This window comes from Schistosoma haematobium, chromosome 4, assembly GCF_000699445.3.
Source record: "Schistosoma haematobium chromosome 4, whole genome shotgun sequence".
Lineage (NCBI taxonomy): Eukaryota > Metazoa > Platyhelminthes > Trematoda > Strigeidida > Schistosomatidae > Schistosoma > Schistosoma haematobium.
The window spans coordinates 36,299,247-36,327,068 of NC_067199.1; the positions used below are offsets into that span (position 1 = coordinate 36,299,247).

Here is a 27,822-nt window from a genome sequence, read left to right on the forward strand (position 1 = left end):
CCGCTGGACATGAAGTGGTATGAAAAAAGTCTCACTGAGGCTATCCATACTTTAGTAGGTCAAGATGACAAACTAAACTTCAGGAATGGTCAGAGCTTATTACTGACATTGAAAAACACATCTATGCTAATAAACCGAAGGCTAATTTTTTTGGGATGACTGAAGATGAAATAAGCTTGCTGATAGCCAATTTTTCAGAATCAGTGACTCCAGGTATATTTTGATGCTTTTCAGCCATTTTCAGATAGGAATTTCGGTCTTAATGCTTTGAAAAGTTTCTTTTGGTTGAAAATCTTATAAATTACATGATTGCTATGACGCCAAACAACCAATAAAGGGGAAAGTGCGTTGAAAACCAAAGACAAAATAATAGGGAAACACGCCCAAATGTCTGCTTTTTTGTTTGTCCCGGTGAATTAATACAGATTTTCCTCTTTATATCGCTCTGAACTTCGAATGTTACTGAATTGTCTACTTTTCGCCTAAATATACGTACGTATACTTAAGTTTTCGATCTCCTCGTTTTGTAAACAATTTTATGAGTTCTTTGGATATCTCGTAGATATGCGACGAATCTCGGAAATTTCTTCAAGTTTGAGGATTTTTTACACAATTCAAAGTTATTATGAAGAATTTGTCAAAGAGTTTGTGTGAATTTCATGTTTTCTATAATACTTTATCAAGGTTGCCCCCGAAGTTCCTAAATATGTGATGAAATACACTTTTCTTCTTTGACAAGATCCCATAGATGCTTAGGATTTTAGAAACGTTCTCCATGAGTTTAAGGTTTTCGTAACATTTTCAAAACTTTGGAAAAATTCATTGATATTCTTCAAGGAAACCTCACAATTTCTCGTTTTCTCAGAAAGCATACCGACCTAATCAGAGGTACCTAGAATTTGCTATGCATGTATTCATATTTCCTTTTCTTCACTTAATCCAGCAAATTTAAAGCAATTTTAATATAAACGTCTAAAAACAACTAACAATAACATAAAGAGATATTCAGTAAAAAACCTAAAGTGCTTTAAGCTCACCCTTTCTTTGGATCACCATCCACGTCTATTTACTTTATCTTTCGTATCGTTCAAGAAAGCCTGACTCGCAATATCCATTGCTCGTGCTATTTGATTTTCTGAACAGGTCGCACTTTAGAACTGTGAAAACAGAACATCCAATAATAAATAAAGACTGAACTCGTACATTCTAAATATGGTTCACTAAAAAACCTAGACAACACTGATGACTACAATAGGTGCATAGTGACTGTAACTACACGGAACAATCACAGGATTCAGTGCGATTACGAAACTGTTGTGTAACTACAAAGTTGCCCATATCATTAAGATGTATTGTACTGAAGGTTTGTCTGTTAGTGACCGTGATGTTGTACTTTTTTACATCTCTTAACTTTTCCAACCTTCTGTAAAGTGTCTTCCGATGGCAGACCATAAAGTTTGTCACTCTATTGCCTACCATCCATCCCCCGTTGCTTTTATTAACTTTGACATTGTAAGTTTCAAATAAGCAGTAGGCTGGGGTTAGGCTGCGCCAGGGGAGTAATCAATGTTTGTAACAGTAACAACAGCTCACCTTCATTGTGTGAGGTTTTTGAGAAAGTCGCGTGGAACAGACACTCTCTTGTCTCGCGCCTATTTGACATACTGAAACAATGCTAAAATATCGGTAATGGAAAGTGTATTGAAATTGATGATCGTGGAACAAAAAGTTTAACTAATTGTTTTAATATCTTAGAAAATTTAAACAACACTGTTAATAATCAACTACTGTTCAAAGAACTGCACAACACTGACTTTGGGATTTTTCCTGAAATTTCACTAAAATTTACTAGAATCTCCCAAAAATCTTGATATTGGGTTTACGTTCACAGATTAATTGCTTTATCAATGAGTTATCCTTGTTTTTGCTTTCCTTAAAACTTCACACAATTTCTTCCTCTATCTGACTTAGTCACTAACTTACCATCGACTTGAGGTCCTATCGACGTATTTATACAAATTTCTACTTTTGCCAGTGGTAAAAATTACTTTTTGCATTCAACTCCGACTTGTGTTTTCAAAAACCGTTTTGTCATAATCCTTAATGGTTGAACTTGCCGGTGGCCCACTCTTCTCAGATCCTTTGAGATATTGTTGCGACATTTTGATTTTTCATCCAACTTTGATTTTGTTTGGAAAAGTTCATTTTGTACGAAAAATATAAGTTAAAAGCAGAAATAAGTATCTAACAGATTAAGAAATAAAACTTATTCCTACAGTTAGACTTACTACTTTATGATAGTACTTTATAATTTGTGGTGTATATTTTACCATAAAAATATTTAAACACTAGAAACACTATTCCAGTCTATTTCCAAGTACATTCAGAGATCTTTTGTCTTAGTTAATATTCTGTAAGTTGCTGCTATCTGGAAATGTATATTGTATAGTTCATTTTTTTCATATCGAGCAACACCAGTCAAATACTCTAGTATAAATGAAAGACACACTCTTGTTGCGTTTCAAGGGCACTACCATAATTATTGAAGTTTATTTCTGTTGTAACTGTAACTAAAGTGAAAAATTGTCACGGATATACAGTTAATGTGAACTATATCGTCCATAACGCTTTTTCAATTGAGAATATCAGTGCCAGTTAACCCAAAAGTCAGGAATAAAAAGGTCCTTAGGTATATTTGAAAAATGAACCATTCATCAAGAAGTATATAATCTAAGCTGTCCAGTTGTTATATGAAATGCGCAAGTCTCCGCACTCAAGCGTGATTTAGTGTGGGTACTTAGCCAAGCGCCTTTAGCTGGAGATTCTTCCAGTGAAATTAGTAAGGTCGACATCGGTGTCGCAGACTTAAGAAACTATTTATTCTAGGAATTTATTTACTTGAATAGATACGTAAACTAAGCAAACGGTGAGAATCGAATGGTGCTGTAATTATGGCTTGAACTCTATAAAGCCGAATATGATAAACCTTTCTGTCTACGCCGCTCAATACCACAGCGTGACTTACGTTTTGTGATATGTGAAGATCATCTGGCTAGTAAATAAGCATATTCCGACTTACCTTACTTTTTAAGGAATTTACTAAAGACTGACGGTAACTTTGTTCGATTCCTGAGTGCTTTCCTTATTTAGTAACAAACAGTTGGTAACCAACACAGTGACGATTAAAGTGAACTAAGATGTTTTCTGTTGTCACAGTATCGTTTTTATGCTTTGTTGATATATTCTTTGGTAAAAAAGATAGGACTAGACCTCATACCGAAGCGGGATTTGTCACTCGCTTTTCAAGCATGGTATTCCTAAATTTGTGTATATTATTGTTAATCGTCTATAATTTATAAAATAACCCTATGGAAATCCTTGATATTTTTTAACTAGTTCAATCTTCCATTCCTTCGAAAGGTATTTTTATACGGTCGCTATTTAGTATAACACGAAATAATATGAGTAAGAAGTAAATAGTCAAAAATTTTCTAATTTTCACTTTGAAATTCATGTAATCGGATCCTACTTGCACAGGGAAGTGGGTAGAGGTTTAAGTCGTTTGTATTCTATTCTTTAATTGAATAAAGAGAAAAAAACCTTTATATATCAGGCTCAGTTTACCGTTATTGCAAAACATCAGTTATTTCAAACAGAAATCTAGGTTTTATACCATCCACTACTTTTTTAAGAGTCATGTGAACAACAATTTACGCTACGTCTAACGATGCAACTATTAAATAACCCAAGTTGCATAGTTATTTAGATTGAACAATTGAAAAATGTAAGATAATCTTTGTAAATAGAATAACCTATTACGTTACATTAATAATTTGTTTGATAAAATACCTTCACCTATGCTGATTTTAGCATTATCTTTGACATAAATATATTATACAAAGGTTCTAGTCTATTAACCAATATTCGTCATCTGTGTAATTATTACAATACAATGTTTACCTTACGTCAACTCAGTTGATTGAAATTTTACTCAGGTAAACGATAATTTTATAATCAATATCTATTAGTATCCATACATTTTGTAATGAACTGCCTTTCTATTGCCTGCTACCTCCGAGGGGACGGATCTATTTTATTGACTACGTCGGTTGTTTCTAGATCATCCTGCACTTGTAGTATGAGATATTTCGTTATGAAAAGAGGGTTTTGTGGATATTACAATAATTTGGTAGTTAAATTCCTCAGTCGATTAAAGCTAGACCATCGTGGAAAGCTTAGAAGCATTGGACGTCCGCTTCATCCTAGTATGAGACTTCGCAACACTGCATATCCATGATCCCGCTCACGAGATTCGAACCCAGGACCTATCGGTCTCGTGCGCGAACGCGTTATTATCTTGTCATACATGTTTTTGTTGATGACCATTTTTCAAATAAATTGTCACGATAACTCATATGTCCAGTTCTCTATGAATTTTGGTAATAGTTACATGAATGGTGATTTGAACTCGATAAAATGATTATGTGATTATTACTGTATTTCCTCGTTAGTCATATGGTTATGCAATAAGCACCCACAGCTTATACTCATGCAAAAACTGATGTGATTTACTTTACAGTACATATTTCAAATTTCGTTTTATTATTTTAGGTAGCAAATATCATGCTATGCTAGTCAAACTAAATCAAATAATTACTAAGAATTTATATAATTCAGTTGAGCATTACATGACATTAAAGCAGCCTACAACGATGCCAAACATGGAAACTCATGGAGAAGCTTTCTTGTGGAAACAATGGGATCGGGAATATTCAGATCGATGCTTTAAACTAACCCCAAGTGCATATCCAAATAAATCTGATTTTATTACAATGGAAGCGAATGAAGCGCTAATTGCATTGTTTGAAAAACATACAGAATTTCTGAATAAACTTTCTTCTCGTTATTTTAATCAAACATTTCATAGCTCTCATATTCGAAGAAAACTATGGAGTATTATATTGTTATCCAGATGTAAGTATGATTATTCTATGAATTGCAATTTTGATGTAAGTACGACTTGCTGAATAACTTGTTAAATGACCGATTTGTTATAAAGGACAAACAAGAGTTGGTTACAGGATACTAGATTAATGTATCACTTGACAATACACTAGAACATGCTACTTGGTCACTTGACTCAACTATTCTACTGATGATCAAGAATCAGATTGGATCAGAATGAGAATTTATTAGCACACTAAATGATATACAAGTGGCAAAAAGCTGGAATGAATTTTATCACAAAATAATCTATTACATTTAGTGTAACCGGATATTTCTGTTTTCGCTCATTGACCAATCATAGTTTAATTTCACTTGATACATCTCAAATCTAAATTCCCAATTATCAAGTGCCAATTGTTTGACGAATAATCCGATGGAGTTTATGGCTAACGGTTCTAGTTTCAAGTCCTGAAGTGAACAATAATTCTGAGATACTGTTACATCTAGCTGATGAGTCTTAAATAAAACGAAACTCGCGTCCTAGATTCCACTACTATCCATCATTATTTTCTGATTATAATGAATCCAATTTTTTTCGTTTAGTTACTACTATAATTTTTACATATGGTATACTTTTTGTTATAACTTGTGAATCTGTGTGCCTTGTTACTGTATAACGCAACGATACCGCTAATCAGAGAGCAGCGAATTTATCGATCGAATCGGTGATGCATAAAACATCTGCGAGCAGCCTAGAGTTCTGATTGGTCTCGCTTCCTGACTAGCCCAGCCGGTTGGATCCGGAACACCAATCACAGCCTCTGTGATATGAATCATTTATTTCAAACATAAGGAGTTTATATACCAATCAAACAGACCACAACGTACCATAAAACAGAAAATAACATTTGTACACTATTTGGCCAAAAGTGACTGTGAATGAGGGAGATAGTTATTAATAGACAGGCCATAACTCAAGAATGGTAAATCGTATAATAATAGTTCATAGGTCAAAATAAAGCTTATGACAAGAGGGACATGAATATGAACAGTTTAGTTACATAACAATTATACGACAAAAATATACTCATAGTATTGGTCTATAAATGGATCCCAAAAGTTACCATTCATTATACTTATCGGGATATAACACTTTTGTTTTCTTTTGTTTTTCTTTTTAAATACTTTTTTATTAGGTAAATCTCAAAGAATAAAACTTGAACAAATAATTCAAATGTTTTCACCTAATCAAAATGAACATATTCTGGTAGAATGTAGAAACTTTTTAAACTCTTGTGTTTCCATGTCTTCTATTAAAGATTCAGTTGGTATGTCGACATTATGACATCGTCTTTATTTTTCCTTATAGTATTTCTTTTCTATTTTCTTTCTTTCTTTTTTTCCTTCTTTTTTGTTTTAGGTTGTTTATATGCAATGAATTATTTATTAAAGTTTTATCAAAAGATAATGAATATAAATGACAATGTAAAGCATCTTCATTATATTAAAATTGTTTCTATATTAGTTTTGGCGATGAAAGATTATTTATCAAAGTAAATTATATTAGAATTCCTAATTGATTTAATATTTTAACTAATCTTCTATTATATATTCTATATTTAAGTAGTATCTATGATAATATTGTTTGAATAGACATAAATTTTATTTATATTAAAGAAAGTTAAACTATTCTAGTCAACTGCAAGATTCGAACCTAGGATCTACTGGTTTCGCGCGCGAGCACTTAACCACTAAACGAAACGGCCGTCCAGTGCTTCCAAATTTTTCATGGTGTTCTAGTTTCAACTGATTCATGATCTTAACTATTGAAATTACTATAATATCCACAAAACCCATTTGATATTATTCTAGTCAACTTGAACAACTCTCAAAATGATCTTGTAATTTTGACTTTTGTTAATGATATATTTAATTATTGACTTATTGTTCAAAATGATATTCAACCTTAATGTATAAGATGCTTTAATGAGGATTATGATGTATTTTTTTAGGTTGCTTTTTGTAAAAAGAATTTCGATATGAGCATAAGGTTGTGGAGATTATTAAGTTTTTGAATTGAGATCATGAACTGATTGATGTTAGACCACCATCGGAAACCTGGAAGTACTAGACGGCCGTTTGGTCCTATTATGGGATTCCTCAGCAGTGCGCATCCATGATCAGGCTCGCAGGATTCAAAACCAGGGTTTTCAGTCTCGCGCGCAAACGCTTAACCTCTAGACTACTGAGCCGGCCGGCATTTAACGGTGATAATATTTAACTTCAACTAATCTGCGAAATCGTGCGACGATCTTCCATTGTACTGAGGTAGATACCTGTCTCTACTCGACACGGATTAGCTCCACTGGTCACGGATTCTCACTAGAACTCAGAGAATCCTCTCACGAAACTAGTTACTAGCAAGCACATGGTAGTTAACAGTAATAATCTCAACAACCCTATATTGATAATTTTGATGTGATCGGATAGTTACATTTCTATGATTCATAAAATATATATCAAAGAATGCTTGTATAAAAATATTGAGTGAATTTCAGATTGTTTCAATTTTAAGTAAAACTTTCCTTCAAACCTGAACAAATATATAATTAATAGATTTGTCCTGTTTATATTTTAACAGTATGTCTATTTAGGATAAAATAAATAATGCAGTAGGATAAGGCAAAGTGAAATTTAACTGGTGATCGGCTTAGGGAAAATATAGTGACATCTGTTGATCAGAGTATTTAATATTCTTTGAAAAAGTACACCCATATTTAAGACATAGATATATGAATATATATCTGTGGTTTTATATGATGTGAATTTTTTCACAATACTCATATTTATTTGTCAACGAACTGAATATCTGTTGACACATTAGAGATTTTTCAACTAATAAGACACTGATGGATCCTGCGTTCGAATCTCGCGAGGTGGGATCGTGGATGCGCACTGCTGATAAGTCCGATACCAGGATGAAACGACCGTCCAATTTTTCCAAGCTTTCCATGGTGGTCTAGCTTCGATTGACTCATGAATTCAATTATTAATTGATAAGTAAGAATTATATACAAATGGACCATTATCATAATGAGGGTTCGTGGAGTTTGTAGAAACTTAATAGTTCAGTTCATGAGTCGATTAAAGCTAGACCACCATGGAAAACCTGGAAGCACTGAACGGCCGTTTTGTTCCAGTATGGAAATCCTTAGTATTGCGCATCCATGATCATTGTAATAGAATCAATCAATAAATTGATCTTTAGATGCTGATTAAGATTTCTTGAATATGTTTGAATTCCTACACTTGTAGTTTGTTAGTTTTCTTTGTGAGTTAACAGAAAATTATATCAGCAGTAGAAGGGAAATATTGCGCTAGTTAATCTATGTCAGTCGATAGATGTTAGAACTTCACTAATGTATTCTTTTTTCTATTCGACTATTAATTAATGTCAGAATGGGGTTTGTGGAGATTTTTAGAAATTTCACTGGTTGAAATCATGAGTCAATTAAAGCTAGACCACCATGAAAAACCTGGAAGCACTGGACGGCCGTTTCGTCCTAGTATAGGACTCCTCAGCAGTGTGCATCCACGATCTCGCCTTTCGAGAGATTCGAACCCAGGAACTATCAGTCTCGCGCCTGGTGCTTAACCAACTAGACCACTGAGCCAGCCGGCATCCAACGGTGTTAATGTCTAACTTCAACCAATTCACGAAGTTGCGCGACCGTACACCATTGTTTTCAGTGAACAGGAATTCAGTTTTGAAATTTCCCACTTAAAGCCTAAATACCTAACTTATAACATTTACAATGTATCATTGGGTAATACCGGTTAAATTTTTCTTTAAAGAAAGATTAATTTCCATGATGTTTTCATCAATCAACTTTAATTAGATCAATACTGTTCAAGTTTGAATTTCATTCTAAATTACTAATTGATTTTATTTTCAAGAAATCAACCTCCAAATGTGGAAACTATTGGTGTACTAACTCAAGAATTTTTTGTATTACTATCAACATTACCATCATTTATAACACAGTTGCCAACAATCTGGTTTACTCGTCAATCTTTACAGAAAGTAATACAAAATGAAAATTATAAAATAAATGGCATATCTGAAATGAATGATAATAAAAATATTAAATTTAGTCAGAGTGTTTTAAAACAATTACGATATATTGATGATAATATAGCCTCTTCTGTTGTGAAACAAGTTTTGTTTGTCAAAGGTAGGTAGCAATAATAATAATAATAGATATCATTACCAAGGTTTGATTTGATAATTTTGAATAAATTGAGCATTGGGTAGATTGTTATAAATAAATTAATATATTTGTAATATACCAATGAGTAGAAAAATGAGATTTTCTGACGTTTCGTGACTTAGTGTGAGCCGCTTCTTCAGAGAATAAATTATCAAATCAAAATTAATCTAAGCTAAAATTGATAGTGGCTAGCAGTGGAATCCAGGAAGTGCGTTTCGTCCCATTTTCGGACTCGTCAGCTGAATGTACCTGGATCCTAGAGTTAATGTTCACCTCGGGACTTAAGGCTATATAGACGCAATCCGCACAGGATGCACACATAACAACATGAGACTGATCAATCGCAGCCCTAAGTAACAATGGGAAGATAAAAGTAAAACAACACTGAATGAATTTGAAATTAATCTAAGTTTAAATAGTACAACGGGACAACAAGAATATCATATGATCAATCAAAAAACAGGTCTGAATAAATCAATGTCATATCATTTCGGTTAAGGTGATTCATAAGCGACATGTACGTAAATTTGTGTATATCTAAGTGTGCAATGCTAAGGATAGAGTTTAATTTGTAAAATGATAGTGTAAATTGTGAATAGTATCAGACTAGTTGGCTAGGGTAGATAGTCCAAGTAGGATGTATTGCAAGGCCTTCTTTTCTATTGAGAGCAGTAGGATTAAGTATTATATGGAACGCTTCAGCTACTCTCCTTTCTTTGTAATTGGAAAAGCCTTTTTGTTATATTTGACGTCGATTTGGTGGTCGTTAAAAATGGCGTGAACTGCTATTGCTGATTTAATTTGAAGTCTATCCAATTCTACGGGATTATTAAGAGGTTTCTTTGTGTACCCAATATGTTCTTAGGCACGAGTCAGTATTTCTCGAGATGACTCTTCAATATAGACGGTTTCACAATCGACACAACCTAATTTGTAGACGCAGTTCTGTGTTGAAATGAATGGGAAATCTAATTTTTCTACGCATTGGGATATTACTAATATATTATTTGTAATAATAATAATAGTTTAATTTGATAGTGAACATTTTGTTACAGTAAACTAGCATCAGCACTAGTAAATAACAACAGGGATTATAAGTCTTGCAGAAGTAGCTTATATTTTCTGTTTCAACTTTAAATTATGTATGCGAAAAGAATTTATGGTCCACCTGGTACTGGCCATGATAATCAATTGAATGCTATCTTTCCATTGCTTTCTTTTTTCGTTCATTTTGGAAATATTTGAAATTTCGTTTCGATTGACTGACCCATAATCTGTAGAAGTATTCTTTGCTAAATTTCATTCAATCTTTATAAAACCTTCATGGTTTACTTTGGATGAGTTTTCATTTCTAAAATCTAGTTATCATAACTAGTCTTATTATTTCGATATAACTCGGTAAAATATTCAACTCCAATTCCATTCAGCCATTTAAGTATTGAAGTTTTTTCATAGTTTATATCAAAGACTGATCCTATTTGTCATACCACAAAAAACCAGGAATCTCTAGACAGCTACATTATCCTAGTATAGGATCACTAAGCAGTGTGCATCCATGACCTCACAGGGAACAAGCTTTCCAGTGTTTTCTGGTTTTCAGTAATGTTTAAAGATCAGTCAGTGACGTGAACTATCAAAGTTTAACAATATTCACAAAACTCTTGTACGAATATTATCATCATTGTTCCCATCACTATTATGAATACTTTTTTCAGTAATTATTATCACTTCAATCATTTTGTTAACTGTGATCATAACAGTTAGTACATATTTATTGTACTCGGCCATGTCATAGTCTCTCTGTCGCTTCGTCTGTTCATCTATATTTCGAAACTATATCAGTGTAGAAAAACTCCGTCTGTAGCGCTATTAGCGTTGTTGCTGATTCCAAATTCGGATAGAAAAGAAGGGTGGAGCATGAGGTCAGTAACCCCATCCCGTAGAAATCAACCTTGCTAAAAATTGCTAACCAGTAAAAACAATCTGTACCATTTAAACTATGCCCCGGGAGTTGAAGGATCTTCATTTAGAAGAACTATGATGTCTCATGATAAAAGCCGAGATTCTTCAAAAATTACGAGGCCGGTTCTCCCGTCTGACAAGTAATATTGGCTTATGGAATGTTTGGACAATGTGGGGGATTGGGAGGACCAATGGAATAGTTGCAAAAATCGGAGGATCATCTTGAAGGCGCTCGGAATCAATGGAACTCACTGGACACAGGCTGGACAGGAAAATATAGACCCAGGAGAGATGCTGCCCTACTCTGGTCACAAAGAGGAAATGCTCCACACACTCAGGAGTTTGTTTTGATGCTGTCCAACGAAGCATGTAAAGCACTTATAGGATGGGAATCTCATGGACCAAAGATCATCGAATCAACCTTCAAATCAAAAAATAAAGGAATCACAATGAATGTTATGCACCCACCAATGATAGCGATGACGATAATAAAGATCAGTTTTACGAGAGGCTGCATTCGACTATAGCGAAGTGCTCAAGAAAGGACCTGAATGTCCTGATGAGAAACCTAAACGTCAAAGTCGAAATGGACAACACTGGATATCAAGATATCATCGTACGACAAGGACTGACTAGGAGAAAAGAACAAGAATGGTGACAGGTTTGCAAATTTATGTGTATGAGACTAAATGGTTATGGGCGGTAAAATATTGCTCTACAAACGCATACACAAAGCTACATGAATCTCACCGGATCACACTACACAGAACCAGATCGACCATATTTGCATCAGTAAAAAATTCACGAGGTCAGTGGAAGATGCTAGAACCATGAGAGGAGCGGACATAGATTCAAATCACCACCTGGTTGTGGCCAAGATGAAACTGAAGCTGAAGAAGCACTGGACAACTGGACAAACAGAATTACATAGGTTTAACCCAGCCTCCCTTCAAGATACTGACAAACTCGACGAATTCAAGATGGCTCATAACAACAGGTTCCAAGCCTTACAAGATTCACTCAAAGAAGAGAAAACCATTATGGAAAATAGCTGGAAAGGGATAAAAAAAGCATTAACTTTAACACGTCAAGAAGTGCTGGACCGCAAGAAGCATCATAATGAAATGGGTCTCTATCGATATCCTTGGAAGGATTTAAGAAAGGAGGTACAAGAAGCCAGAAATTAACAACGGTCGAACAAGAACAAAGGAAGTCAAGGCACAAACAGACTGCACAGAAGCAAACAAGCAAGTGATGAGGAGCATTAGGGCCGACAAACAGAAATATGTGGAAGACCAATTAACGACGGCGGAAAATGGTGAAAGAGAGGGAAATATGAGACAACGATATGATAAAACTAATAAAATAGCAGGGAAATATAGTAAATCGGTGAGACCAGTCGAAGAATAAGAAGGCAAGCCATTCACTGAGGTTCAAGAACAGTGGAACAGTTGGTTAGAACAATTTGGCGAACTCTTGAATAGACCAGCCTCACTGAACCCACCGGAAATCGATGCAGCATGTACAGAGCTTCCCATATATTTCATTTCACTAACGATCAAACAAAATATGGTTATCAGAAAAATCAAGAGTGGGAAAGCGGCAGGACCAAACAAAATGGCAGCCGAAGCACTGAAATCAGAAATGGAAGTAACTGTAAACATGCTCCACGTTCTATTCAAGAAGATATGGGAGGAAGAACAAGTGCCAACAGACTGGAAGGAGGCATATACTCTTTCACGAGGAGTAGCAGGCCCAAGTAAGCAAATAAGTATCAATGTCTAAAGTAGTAGTAATTATTTCTCATCAATAAATTAAATGACTTTATAGGTATTACATACAAAATTACTACTATAACACTATTTATTTATCTAAATCAGGGTATATGTTGAAAATCTAAAGTGCAGGAAATCAAATTCTTTCACTGCATTCCATAATGTTTGTTTGTTGTTGTTGTTTTACAAGGGAACCAACTGCATGAAAAATTCTCTTTTATAGATATAGGCACTATTACATGACAATATCTAATTTGTGTACTTTTTTTTCTGATTGTCACTATTCTGTCTGTAGATATGTTAATATAACTGATATTTGGTACTAAAATCCCAAATCTTACGACACATTATGAATAAACAAAAACTGGTGATAAGTATTTATCTGACTCTGGCAATATATTGAGAACGATGTCTGAACACATCAATTTTTATACGATTTATTTACAGTCAAACTTGTCTAAATTAAAGGGATAGGTATCTAACAATAATTAATTCACTGACTTACTATGTGAATACATGTACAATAAAAATACAATTAAACATCAACAATTAACAGACATAACTAATTGATCCGAGGATCGGGAAAGCAAGGGCCGCATTCCTACAATTGAAGAACATATGGAACTCAAAACAACGTTCAATCAATATCAAAGTGAGAATCTTCAATACCAACGTCAAGACAGTTCTACTGTACGGAGCTGAAACTTGGAGAACTACTACAACCATCATCAAGAAGGTACAAGTATTTATAAATAGTTGTCTACACAAGATATTCAACATCCATTGACCTGATACCATCAGCAATAGCCTTCTGTTGGAGAGAACAAACCAGCTTCCAGCTGAAGAGGAAATCCGGAAAAGACGATGGAAATGGATAGGACATACAATACGCAAATCACCAAACTGCATCACGAGGCAAGCCCTAACTTGGAATCCTGAAGGGAAGTGGAAAAGAGGAAGGCCAAAGAACACATTACGTTGGGAAATAGAAGCAGATATGGAAAGGATGAATTACAACTGGACGGAGCTAGAAAGGGTTGCCTAGGGCAGGGTTGGATGAAGAATGCTGGTGAGCGGCCTATGCTCCTTCACGAAAAGTAACAGGCGTAAGTAAGTAACTAATTGATTAAGTCACCTTACTACTCCCTAAAATATGATGATTACCTATTATAGTCGATCAATTTCACATATCAACTGCACACTAATCGATTAAATCATCACTCGTCATATCGGTTCTATTTACTGAGTCGTCAGATGTTCAATTTTACAATTAAGATAGTATCTTATATTTTGTGTAGACGAATATGTTTCTCTTCTTTGATCGATCAATCATGACTTACTTCCATTTAGTACATTAAGAATGTTACAAAATGATGTAATAAAATTTTCAAAGAAGTACTTCAATATATTCTGATCATTTACTTAGTTACTTTCGCGTGTTACTCCTAATAAAGCATAGGCCGCCGACTAGCATTCTCCGACCCACTCTGCCCTGGGTCTTCTTTTTTAGTTCCATCCATCTCTTGTTAATCTTTCTCATGTCTATCTCCATTTCCCGGCGTAATGAGTTCTTTGGTCTTCGTCTTCTCCTCCTTTCGCCTTGAGGACTCCATGCGAGGGCTTGTCTTGTGACGCAGTTGGGTGCTTTCCTCAATGTGTGTCCTATCCACTTCCAGCGCTTCTTCCTGATTTTTTCCTCTACTGGGATCTGGTTCGTTCTCTCCCACAGTTGGTTGTTGCTAATAATGTGCGGCCAACGGATTCAAAGTATTTTGAGTAGACAACTGTTAATAAACACCTGTATCTTCTGGATGATGGCTTTCGTAGTTCTTTAGGTTTCCGCCCCATACAGTAGAACTGTCTTGACATTTGTATTGAAAATCCTGACCTTAGTGTCGGTTGACAGTTGTTTTGCGCTCCAGATGCTCGGATCATTTAGTAGAATATTAATGTAGACAAGTGTTGATCTATTTTAGATATTGATATCATATCGAATTTGACAAATGAAGAAGATATTTGTTCAGAGATCTTCTATACATTTATCGAACCAATAATTCAATCTGTTTTCATTGGTGAGTAAAATGTTTTAATCATTAAGTTGAAAAATGAACCTCATTATATGAATTTTTTAATTTATCACCATTTTTTAGTTTCAACAAAGGATTCACAACAGAAAATATAGAAAATTTTAAAAAAATCATTGAAAGCTAAGAAGCACTGGACAACGGTTCCGTACTTCTATGAAGCTATTCAGAAGTGTGTATCCACCACCTCATCAGGAATAGAATCAAGATAATTCTGTTTAGTCGTGAACGCTTACCTTTTAGATCATTGAATCAGCATTTAGTAGTATATGTATTCGCTATATTCGGTGATGATCTTTCTTTTTTTATGGTAGATAACTGTCTCACACCGGATGTTGTTGAACTCCATTAATCACTGTTTATCACCGGAACTTTTAGAGTAGTATCTTATAGTCACCTTTGAATAACTTCTTAATAGTTGTAAGTTGTTATTAATCCACATCAGCAAAAATCTACGATAACTTTATTTCCTATGGTATTTGTTCTTTGCATAATATATTTGGTTCATCAAATACACTGCAGTTGTTTCTCAGTAGATTGTAAGCTTCTCATTGTTGCATATAGATGAATTAAGCAGTTAACATAAATAATTAATTGGTTAAAACGTATCTAAAAGAAAAGAAATTATTATAATATGTAGAGAGTTGGGCAACGTGTGCCTCAGGTGTTTGTAAGGCTGTGTTGGTTATTGTTTATTAAGTATATTCCAGTTAGGATGGCTTCAAAAAGCACGAGGAGACCTCCAGAGGCTCTAAAGGAACCTGATAGAACCCTCTAGAGTATCAACGTGCTATGCTGTTATTGGACAATTGTATAGCCTTCCTACTTGCGGATTAGCCGGATTATAATAATGTAATAGACAATACTATAAGCTATAAGTACCCCTGCTTCTTCTGTCTTTTGATTTGCGACTGCGGGTTTATATACGTTCGAGTGTTGATGGTTGCATACCGTATTCTGCCGTAATCAAGTAGAGGACGTAATAATCTCATGTTTTTTTTTATTTAGCTAAAGTTATTTATTTTAATACTTTTAAATCTAAGTTAATCTACGACTAACCCATTCAGTATTGAAGACGTCACGATTTGTACCATCTAATATGTGCATTATATTTCTACTAAATTTCCATCGATTTTAAATAAATTGAAACAAAATTATGGCCCTACAGTATCATGAATTAACTGAAGTCAAAAACTTTAAACCATTGAACACCAGCTCATTGGTCTGAAAGTTAAGGACTTCCCTAAAGACTTGAAGGCTCTAGGTTCAAGACTTCGTGGGATCGTGGATGCACGCTTTTGACTAACCTCATACTAGAAAGAATAGCTTCACACTAGTTTCTAGTTTTAAATGATTATTTAATTAAAGTCACCAAGTAATGTGAAACACCACAGTTGTAAACGTTTCTACATGTTACGTAGACCACAAAAATTATCGGATGAGTTATTATGCTAAGAGAAATATTTCATAAGATTTGAAAAATTTTCATGAAATTTGCACAGATTTGCTATGGTTATGTAAATATTGAATCGTCTACATGATATTACATGAAATCTATAAACGGCGAGACTATAATTTATGAACGAACCAATCAGATTCAGAATAACAAGTCTTGGGTTTCGGCGCGAAATTCATCCATTCATCTGGCTAAATAGTGTTCTGGTATTGTAGCTGATGTCTGTTCATGATGAAAACCATAAATCTAATTCCTAACCCTAACCATGAACTGTAAATCATAATCTTAATTCTCCAAATTGGTTTATAACCCTCACTTAACCCTAGTGAGTAGATGGGGTTTCTCAAGATCACTTAAGCGTCACTCAAACGTCGTCCACAAATCATAGTCTCACCCGACTGGTACTTTTCTAATACCACTCATCTATATATTAGACGTAATAGTTTCTAAATTCAATATATATATTATAGCTTGTTGAAGTTATACTTTTAGATGAATTTATGTAACATTTATCACAGATATTAGGAGTGATTACTGAATAGTGTTTCGCTGAATAAATTTTAAACACTCAATAATACGCAATCTTTAGTGAATATTCTTATGGAGTCTGTCAAAAATATTGTACTGACTAGTGAATAAAATAAAATCGGGTCCCATATGGTTAGATGTTTTTTTATCAACTACCTGTAAACTAATTATTAACTCACTTGCTTTGTACAGATTCGTGTAATTAGTTTCGAACCATACCCTGATGGTGCTACCCGGTTGACCAAACCAAAGTAAGTCGGTCGGGGTTGAAACATGCCATTTAGCGACTGTAAATCAAACTTCCTAACTACTGACCCACTGTTCTACTCAGTTTTTTGTAATAAACATAATTAAATACTTAGGATGAAGGAAATGATCTTTCGGTGGGAATGCTGTCTATTTGAACATACATTAGTTTCAGGAAATCTAGCAGCTGAATTCTAAGTTTGGATAGCTATATCATAAGGAATGATTTATCTTTCTTAAATCAATAACTGATCTTAGTTGAAAACACCATTGAAAACTTTATAAACAGTTATATAATCTGCACAAAACCCTATACTGATGATAATCATATGCTCACTAGTGTCAAGCTACAAGATATAATTCCTGAACTGCTGATGAGAAACCGTGATCAGTGAAGTTCAACTATGTCAAATGTTAGTCAACCACCTCAAGCAACAGAAGATAGTCGAGCAATATCTTAATTGAGTTGAATTTAAACATGTATACCATTGGATACCATTTAAGTAAATTAGAGTTTAAGAGTAGCAAGATCGTTTATGGATATTTCTTAGAAGTTTCATATTAGTATGAAACGGCCATCTAGTACTTTCGGTTTTCAGTTATAGTTACGATTTTAAAAATATGAAAACTCCACAAAACTCTATACTGAAAATAATTTGTGACTGAATATGCATAATATTCAGGCATTATATATTTATAAGCAAAGATAGATAGTGGCTAGCAATGGAATCCAGGACGCGCGTTTTTTCCTATTTGGAACTCAACAGCTGAATGTACCTTGCCACTGTACATGTACCAATAAGAGACTCATCAATTACAGTCCTAAACATCAACCTCTTGACACGTTGAAGTTAATGCCTCCTTGATAACTTTCCAGTTGTCCTCCATAGTAGTTTCTTCTTCTTTCAGTAGATCCTGTAAGGCTTGGAACCTGTTGTGGAGAGCTATCTTGAATTCGTTGATTTTGTTAGTATCTCGAAGGAAGCTTGTATTGAACCTTTGTAATGCTGTTTGTGCAATTGTCCAGTTCTTCTTTAGTTTCAGTTTTAATTTGGCCACAACTAGGTGGTGATCTGAAGCTATGTCAGCACCTCTCCTGGTTCTCACATCTTCCATTGTCCTTCGGAATCTTTTATTAATGCAGATATGATCTATCTGGTTCTCTGTAGTGTGGTTCGGTGAGATCCATGTAGCTTTGTGTATACGTTTGTGTGGAAATATTGTGCCGCCTATGACCAATTTGTTGAATGCGCACAGATTTGCAAATCTCTCCCCATTTTCGTTTCTCTCCCCCAGTCCATGTCGTCCCATGATATCTTCATATCCAGTGTTGTCTATTCCGACTTTGGCGTTTAGATCTCCCATCAGAATGGTGAGGTCTTTTCTTGGGCACTTCTCTATGATTGGTTGCAACCGCTCGTATAATTGATCTTTAATGTCGTCGTTGCTATCATTGGTGGGTGCATAACATTGAATAATATTCATTGTGATCCCCTCCTTCTTTGTTTTGAATGATGCTTTGATGATTCTGGATCCAAGTAAACCACACCAAGTGAATTTAATATATATTTATGTTTCTTATAATCTTGTTTAACTTAATATAGAACAAACATTCCTTTTTTTAATATCTAATACTTACAAGTAAATATCATTTTCAAACTATCCTTTTAGGTTATTTATCTCAATCTACATTATTGTATATATGGGATCAGTTAATGTTATGTATTGCTGGAGCTGAACCAATTGAATCCAATTTGTCATATATTTTAAGTTGTTTCATAGCTATTTTCATTTTTCTATGCTGGATTAGAATACCGAATCATTCTCTATCTGATATAAGTCAATATGAACATATAAATACAATTGATGAACAAAGAGAAATAAGTAGAAAAGAAATGACTTCATTAAATGAACAATTCCTTATAATTGGTCCAAAATTAGAAAAAGATGTTTTTCAGTTTTTGGTAAATAATATATATAATATATACTCATGAAAATTATGTTTATGTTTACCGATGAATTTACTATAATTATTGTCAGAAGGGGTTTGTAGAGATTTTTAGAAATTTTCACAGATTGAAATCATGAGTCAGTTGAAGCTAGACCACCATGGAAAACCTGGAAGCACTGGACGGCCGTTTCGTCCTAGTAGGGACTCCTCAGCAGTGTGCATCCACGATCCCGCACCACGCGGGGCTCGAACCCAGGACCTACTGGCTTTGCGCGCGAGCACTTAACCAGTAGACCACTGAGCCAGCATCCACACCGTTGGATGGTAGGTCCTTGGTTCGAGCCCCGCGTGGTGCGGGATCGTGGATGCGCACTGCTGAGGAGTCCCTACTAGGACGAAACGGCCGTCCAGTGCTTCCAGGTTCTCCATGGTGGTCTAGCTTCAACTGACTCATGATTTCAATCTGTATAATTATTGTATTAAAGACGTTTATGAACCTCCTATATCAGCCTGCCTCGATGTGCTATGCTCAATGGTATAGGAGTAGGTTGGAAGAAAGCTAGGGGCGGCCAGACCAAAACATGGCACAAGTCCATGAAGTCACTGACAAGTGGACTGAGTCATGTTGGTAGGTGTAGTCTACCTGGTTGGGGACCACGAGATGATAGCAACCGATGGTTAGAGACCCTGAATGACATGGCTCAAAATCGTTTGCAATGGTGCAGGTGCATCCACTCTTTGTGTTCTCCCAAACTCTAATCTTCTGAATTCTTCATGTCCCTTTTTTGCTCTTTCCAAATTTATTTCACTGGATTATACTCTTTAAATAACATCTCCAAACCCTAATCTTCCCGATTACTGCTTATACTCTTATTACCTCTACCACTACGGGATTTGAATCGACCACTGCATCTTTGTGCTAATGTGGTGTGGCAAATCGAACTGATATATGTACGTACGAAGTTCTACGTTGTTACTGACGGACTGATATTAACCTTGATACCACAACTATACCTCTGTGCTAATATGGTATGGCAACTCGAACTGATGTACGTTCGTACGAAGTTCTATGTTGTTACTGACGGATTGACTGACTGACACTAAAACTCTTTCAGTGTTTTATTCTCACAGAAGTAACATTTATTGTCTACTCATTGAAACTGTCATTTATAACTATAGGTACTAGACAGAGAGATCTTTCACAAAGTAAGTCGATTTATTTATAAATAATCTGTTGATTCTAACAGTATTTTCATTACTTTAAAGCTAATGTAATAAATCATAATGAAATCCTAAACTCAGAGAAATATTCATATTAAAGACTTGCTTTAATTGAATGATTTATTTAATTAGAGTAAAATTACTCCCAACCATCATCTTATCTCAACATAGTGCACGCAATAGTGAGTCACCTTTATAGGAAATGAATAGAATAGTTATGCTAAGCTTCAAATTACAAAAGACCGGTATATTAGTTCCACAAAGGAGGTAAGGATTCCAACCATATTATTTGAATTTACATCAATAGAACAGTAGTCATTTTTTATAATAAATAGTGTATCTCAACGGAATTGAACACGAGAAGACGAGTGGGGACACCCAAATGTATTTGAACATGTAATTACAGAGTATCTCACTGAAATCTGTGAACCATATGGTAAATCGTTAATTTGCAAAATATCAATCCATTGTCTCAGATTTCATTGTTCATGCATTTTCATACCAATTGCGTTCCGTTCCCGTTCCTTCCTTATCGATCTACTGAAATGAAGTCTATTCCTGACCAACGTTATATACTACTTATGTCAATATAAGTAACCTACACAAAAATAGTATTTAAAATATTATATATATATTTCAAAATATCTCTTTACTTTTACAATGTCACAGATAAAGAAATATTTCTTCATGGATATTTTCTGTCTATTAACCGGTACACAACAATACAACACTAATAGTTGTCTTTTATCAAATGATGAACTTTGTAAGTGATGCAAGAGTTGAATTTATTCATGTTATTTTGATGAAGTTTAATAAAAAAAAGTTTAGAAGTGATTTCTAAAAGATCTTGTAATGAATTAATTCATACTATGTGTATATCAGATTTTATAATGTTAAATAGAGGCTTTAAAATATTCTTACGATGATGAAATAAGTTCTCTAGGATAGTATTACTGTTAGTTGATGCCCCCAAATACCCTGGTACTGTTGAGTGTGGGAAGAGTCAGCTCTCCCGTTCGAAATCCTTTCAAGTGGTCACGTGCATACAACCACTGACAGGGAAGTCCTACTAACTGTCTTCTCGTGGCGGGGGTGTTGTTTACGAGATTGAAAAGACGATAAGCGAATGTCTGGCGCTTTAAATGGGTTGGTGAATATGGAGTATCCATCTACGGCAGTTAAAAAACTTTAATTCCAAACCAATGGTGTACATGGGCTCCAGGATCCTAAGGAAACAAACGGCGTATGAACTGATTATTGGTCACCGGCTACCACGGAACTACATCTCCTTACGTTGCTCCACTGCCTTATGGATTAGACCTTTAGGTCAAGGGCTCAGGATGTGACTCCCTAAGAAAACCACCTACCTCAGTTTGAGGACCCGAGCAGTATCCCAGTCCTCACATAAATCGAATGATTTATGTGGTGCATATCTGTTTGGTGCCTTCTTGTACCAATGTTTATGTGTTTAAATAAATAAATGAATTAGTTGATGCTAACTTTTCTGATTTAGCAACTATACAATTAGTGTTGATTTTGATGAAGCTTAGTTTCAAAGTCTCCATTAGTTACAGGGACGAAATAGGCAAGAATTGAATTTATAAATGATAGAACTACAATAAGTTTACTTACCTTGTACGATATTTGTAAGATAAACTTTTCAACCTCTTTAATTAATCTATAGAATTAAAAACACTGTAATGTTAAAAACATAAATTATTACTGCAGATTACTGTTCTCGTTCATTAAAATAGATCTTGTTCCAAAATTATAGCTGTTCTTATTTGTATCAAGTTCAATGAAGTTCAATGGTTAGAACATACTAGAAATGGAAGACCATAACAATTCAATATATTTACTATCTAATTGTCCACTAATGATATTTATGAAAATTCAATTCAATGATTGACTTTTGTTTTTCAATTTAAACACTAGTAACATCAACTGAATGGTCGTCAATATTGAGAAAGTCTCATCTCATAGATCCTAGTAAACGTAAAGAACAAAGATTACTACATTATGCAGAGTTGGAAAGGTGATTATCTTTAAATTGTATATATACTTTAATATTTAAAACTTGATAAAACGTTTATTCACTGTTGCACAAAATGTAAACACGTTTCAACTGGGTAAAAGTATGCAGAAAATTGATTTGCTTAGCAACAAATTATTTATGATCGACATCTACTATATTGGTAAATATTAATCATTTAACAGTTGGATTCATGAGTCGATCTAAGCTAGACCACTATTGAAAACCTGGAAGGCACTAGACGTCCGTTTCGTTCTAGTATGGGACCCGTCGTCAGTGCGCATTTACGGCCACACATGATTGGCTCGAACCCAGGACCCTCGGTCTTGCAAGAAAAAAACAGTGGAGCCCAACCAACCATGTCGAGTAGAGACAGGTATCTACCTCAGACAATTGATGAATGATTGCGCAAGATCATGGATTGATTGGAGTTAGACATGCCCGCCGTCTCAGTGGTCTATAGGTTAAGTGATCGCGGGCGAGACCGAAAATCCTGGGTTTGAGTCTTGTGTGCAGAGTCATGGGTGCGGATTGCTGAGGAGTCCCATACTAGAAAGAAATGGCCATCCAGCGCTCCCGGGTTTTCCAATGAAGTTTAGCTTAGATAAATTCATGAATTCAATTGCTTAAATTAACCAACCGATGTGACTGTACAAAATAATTTAAATCATCACAAACTTCAATAATAATTTGATTGTTAAAGCAGTAAACTGATAAATCAATCTAGACTATTTAATTTATTCAAAAATACAAGTATCTGAACATTATAGATTTGGATTAATTATTGTTGACTTTAAATTTTAGATTACGAAATACTGAAGATCATCTAATAAAAATGCAAGATCAGTTAGATACTTATAAAACTAGATTGAAAGAAGCATCAGATGAAATTTCTCACAGTAAACGTTTACTAAGTCAATATGTAACAAAACAAGATTATTCACCTAACAAGGTATGTTTACATAAAACTTTGATGGAATACTGTACACATAATAACTTTAGTTATTAATTTATCTAATTTGTTCATCATACTATATTTCAGAAATGTGGATATGTTGACTAGAATTAAAGCTATTTTAATAGAATTATGAAAATAGTGTTTAATCATTAAATATTTATCAGAAGGGGTTTTGTGGAGATTTTAGAAATTTCAGTAGTTGAAATCATGAGTCGATTGAAGCTAGATCACCATGGAAAACCTGGTAGCACTGGACGGCCGTTTCGTCCTGGCATGGGACTCCTCAGCAGTGTGTACCCACGATCCCGCACCCCGCGAGATTCGAACCCAGGACCTATCAGTCTCGTGCGCGAGCGTTTAATCACTAGACCACTGAGCCGGCATCCAACGATGTTAAATGTCTAACTTCAACCAACCCACGAAATTGCGCCACCGTACACCATTGTCTTCAGTGAGCTGATATCTCACAACAGATCTGGTTGAACTCCACTGGTCACATCTAACTAGAACTCCAGGAAATGCATCTTGAAGTCAGTCACTAGTGAGCAGATGATTATTATCAGAAAGGGGGTTTTGTGGAGATTTTAGAAATTTCAATAGTTGAAATCATGAGTCGATTGAAGCTAGACCACCATGGAAAACCTGGAAGCACTGAATATATTTAGTTAACCTCAAACATTTCCTTGATTTTCTAGCATAAATGTATGACTATTTGTTCATTTATTTATTTTTTTAAAAAAGATTGTTTGACCTTAAGAATGAAAACATGAGTTACACTTTCCTTTTCTCTTACAGTTTATAAATCAAAATACAAGAACTGGTTATGGTTTATTGATTGATGATTTAGTATATTTCATTTGTAGCTTGCAATGGAATCTAGGATGCTTATTTCATCCTATTTAGAAATTTATGAAGATGTCCAAACTGTAATCATAACCCCGTATATTTTACTTCAAACGCCCAATGCATTGTCTTCTGATCTATTGAATCCTAACAGCCCCTAACTTGTTCAACGGATATGTTGATTACAGTCCTAATTATCAATAATGGGAAATCACGAACCCTTTAGTCTATCATAGTATTACTGTAGTTCATATAAAAAATAAATCACTTGTAAAGTACACTTTAATCAATGATCTATCATTCTTTGGTTGTGATTTATTCATTAGTGCAATCCTTCAGGTTTTAAGCATATTAATGAACACTAGCTAGCGGTTATTACATTAGTTTTATCAGTAGTAAAATATATTACTACGTCATTTCAAGATTATTCACAATAGCACAAATATCATCAGTAGTTAGTAATTGAAAATAAAAGACTTTATGAGAAATAATTCTCCGTTTTACAAATTTTGATAAAGTAATAAGATAAGATTCTCACTTATTGATCGGAATTCAATTCAATTCTAGACATTTATTTGGGGATATTGTTTTCTATGACCTGGTTGGTTTAACCGTAGAGTTTTCATTGTTTTTCAAAACAAAACCAACCCAAACACCAGTTAGTGACAAGTTGTTAGGATACCTTCACTTGAAAATTATTTTATTGACACTCAAGTTGATTGGTTGTTATTCATGCTTATTTGTTCGTTGTCATAGTATTCTTTTTTTTTCCTTGGAATCATGAATCGTTCAACGTTAGAAAATCATCGAAAAACTGGAAGCACTGGGTGGCCGTTTCGTTCTAGTATGGTACTCCTCAGCAATCCCCATCCACAACCCTAAGGCGGGATCCGAATTCACAACCTTCGGTTTCACACAAATGCCTAACCTCTAGACCAGTGAGCCGGCATCCGATGGTGTTAATGTATAACTTTAACCAATCCACGATTTTGCGCGACCATCTTCCTTTTTTCCGGTGGTCAACTGCCTCATATCCAACACGGTTGAACTCCATTGGTCACTGCTTCACACTAAACCTTCAAGAATTTTCTCTCGAGGCTAGTTACTAGTTGTGGTGTATGCTACTGATATCGACAGATATGATTAGTATGTATCACCAGTCGAAAATGGAATGCCTAGCAGCAGAATATTGAGAAAATCAAAGAGAAGAGAATGAGAACAGAGAGTTTTTGTTATGGAAATGAAGGAGCAGCAAAGTTTGAGACAATTAATGAATATTTAGCAAATGAAGTATTTACTATATGGTTCTCAGATTTTTTTAATAAACGGAATACACCCATTAAGACATTAAATAAAAAAGATTAGTTCAGCGAAGAGTTCTCTTTTCGGCGAATTCATTTCCAAAGCTGTATAATCGCAAATATATATACTTATTTTTACAGGATGATAATAATACTGATAAAAAACTTCTGTTATACATGGTGACAGTGAGGTTAAATAAACAAAGGTATTAAAAGAAATTTTTAAAACAAGGAAAGTTTAATAGTTAATGGCTTAAGTATTCATTGGGTAAGGATGGCTCAACATGATAAAATAAAATGTTGAAACACAGATGAAATGTAATCGGAATGATCGTGGAAATAAAAACAAACCAGTTGAGGGTAGAAGATTTGAAGGGAAGATGGAAGGTGAAGCAGGTGACTGTAAGGGAACAAGAGTATGAAAAAAGAGAAAAAAATTTTAATACATTAAGACTATGGTAGAAGGAGAGGTTGTACCAGTCTCTTTTGCACACACAATTCTGGTTTTTCCAGATGTATGGCTATTGCTTCGGCAATGCAGAGAAGATGCAGTCTAATTGTCTTAGGAAGACTTCTACTTACCTTGAAGATGACTTTGAACGCAGAGTCTGTCTTGATTGAGTGACCTGTGTTCACAAGGTGTTCGATTATAGAACTTCTTATTGAGCCGTTGCCTTCTCTTTTTAGCCACGCCGGACAATGTTCTTGAATTCTTTTGGATAAAATACGCATCGAACGACCTATATACACATTGAGTTGGTCAGATGCGATAATTTATCTTTCAGATTATTGATGAACAGTGATCAAAAACGAGTATCCTTCGATATTCATTGATAAGAACATGAAGCCGAAAACGCCAAAAACACAAATAATCACAGTAGAAAAGAAAACTTTATACATGAACATCGACTTCAAAGGTGATAGAGCCACATATATCCTAAAGAGGAGAATTTTGGATTCCTTAAAAAGAACATTCTTCGCAGCAACATTACGAATATTATTCTCCAGTCGACCACTGTTTCCACTTTCCTCAGACGAATATGTATCCAAAATTGTCTACATGTGTAAACCATTATATAAAAGTACATCTTGACATTTGACAGTTCATTTATCCTCATTCAAATGAAAATGAACTATGCCAATTGTAATGAAACATTTGTTTATTCAATAGTTTTATATTTATTACGTAACTTATTATTTCTTTGTTTTATCATTTATTATTAATCAAGGTTGATGAAATCAATGATCACAAAATGAATTCATCATTAAGTAAAGTAAAATGGAAATCAAATTTGCACAAAGTTACACTTTTAAGAAATGTAGCACAGAATTTTGGCGCGAATATTGAAAATTCAAATCCTTTAAAACAATCACAAGTGATACAAACTGAATATGATTGAATTATTTAAAAATCAACAAAATATGTTTGTAACACAATGATTTCTGCTTAGTTTAACCATTTTATTTCATTATTCTATTAAAATCATACTAACTTGCTAATTATCTTCCTACCAATATGGGGTTGCGGAGATTATTAAGTTTTTGATTATGATCATGAAGCGATTGATGTTAGACCATCATTGAAAACCTGTAGGCACTGGATGGCCATTTCGTCCTATCGTGGGACTCCTTGGCAGTGTGAATTCATGATTCGTGTCGGGTAGAAACAGGTATCTACCTCAGTACAATGGAAGATCGTCGCGAAATTTCGTGGACTGGTTGAGGTTAGACATTAACACCGTTGGATGCCGGCCAGCTCAGTGGTCTAGAGGTTAAGCGTTCGCGTGTGAGACTGAAGGCCCTGGGTTGGAATCCCGCGAGCGGGATCGTGGGTGCGCACTATTCAGGAGTCCCACAATTGGACAAAACGGTCGTCTAGTACTTCCAGGTTATTAATGGTGGTCTAACATCAGTCGGTTCATGATCTTAAGCGAAAAAATTATCTTCCTGATGGTCTAGAAGATGTCAGTAATAATATTCAGCTGTTGAACTTTTCTGACATGTAGGACAAAATAATTTAAAGTAGAAAATAAAAACTGCTTACTCTAGAAAAGATAAACAAATTTCTCTGTTGTATCTCAATGCCAAACAAAAGCAAGCAGTGATTAATAAATGAATAGCAAAGTGTGTCATAGTTTAAATCACGAATTGACATTGTCTAAATATAGGACTATTCAGGGATGAAAATCCATGACGCCACCACAGGAAATCATAGCTTGATCCTTTTTGTACACGCTTTTCAGTGGT

At 34.6% G+C, this 27,822-nt stretch overlaps 1 protein-coding gene across 2 annotated transcripts; it reads left to right on the forward strand.

Annotated features, from left to right (window-relative positions):
* Positions 1–27,754, forward strand: TRMT13_2 (tRNA:m(4)X modification enzyme TRM13). Of its 2 annotated transcripts, XM_051216303.1 has the most exons (12): positions 1–54; positions 84–213; positions 4,612–4,974; positions 6,144–6,275; positions 6,368–6,500; positions 8,905–9,182; positions 14,932–15,027; positions 18,941–19,233; positions 21,111–21,204; positions 22,377–22,476; positions 23,278–23,425; positions 26,805–27,754. In XM_051216303.1, the coding sequence occupies exons 3-12, from the start codon at positions 4,722–4,724 to the stop codon at positions 26,973–26,975; spliced, it is 1,698 nt and encodes a 565-aa protein (XP_051066879.1). In that variant the 5' UTR covers positions 1–54; positions 84–213; positions 4,612–4,721; the 3' UTR covers positions 26,976–27,754. The 2 variants fall into 2 exon arrangements, with proteins under 2 accessions (XP_051066879.1, XP_051066880.1); XM_051216304.1 differs by having other exon boundaries at positions 3–213; positions 6,144–6,500.
* Positions 27,755–27,822: the final 68 nt, after the last annotated feature.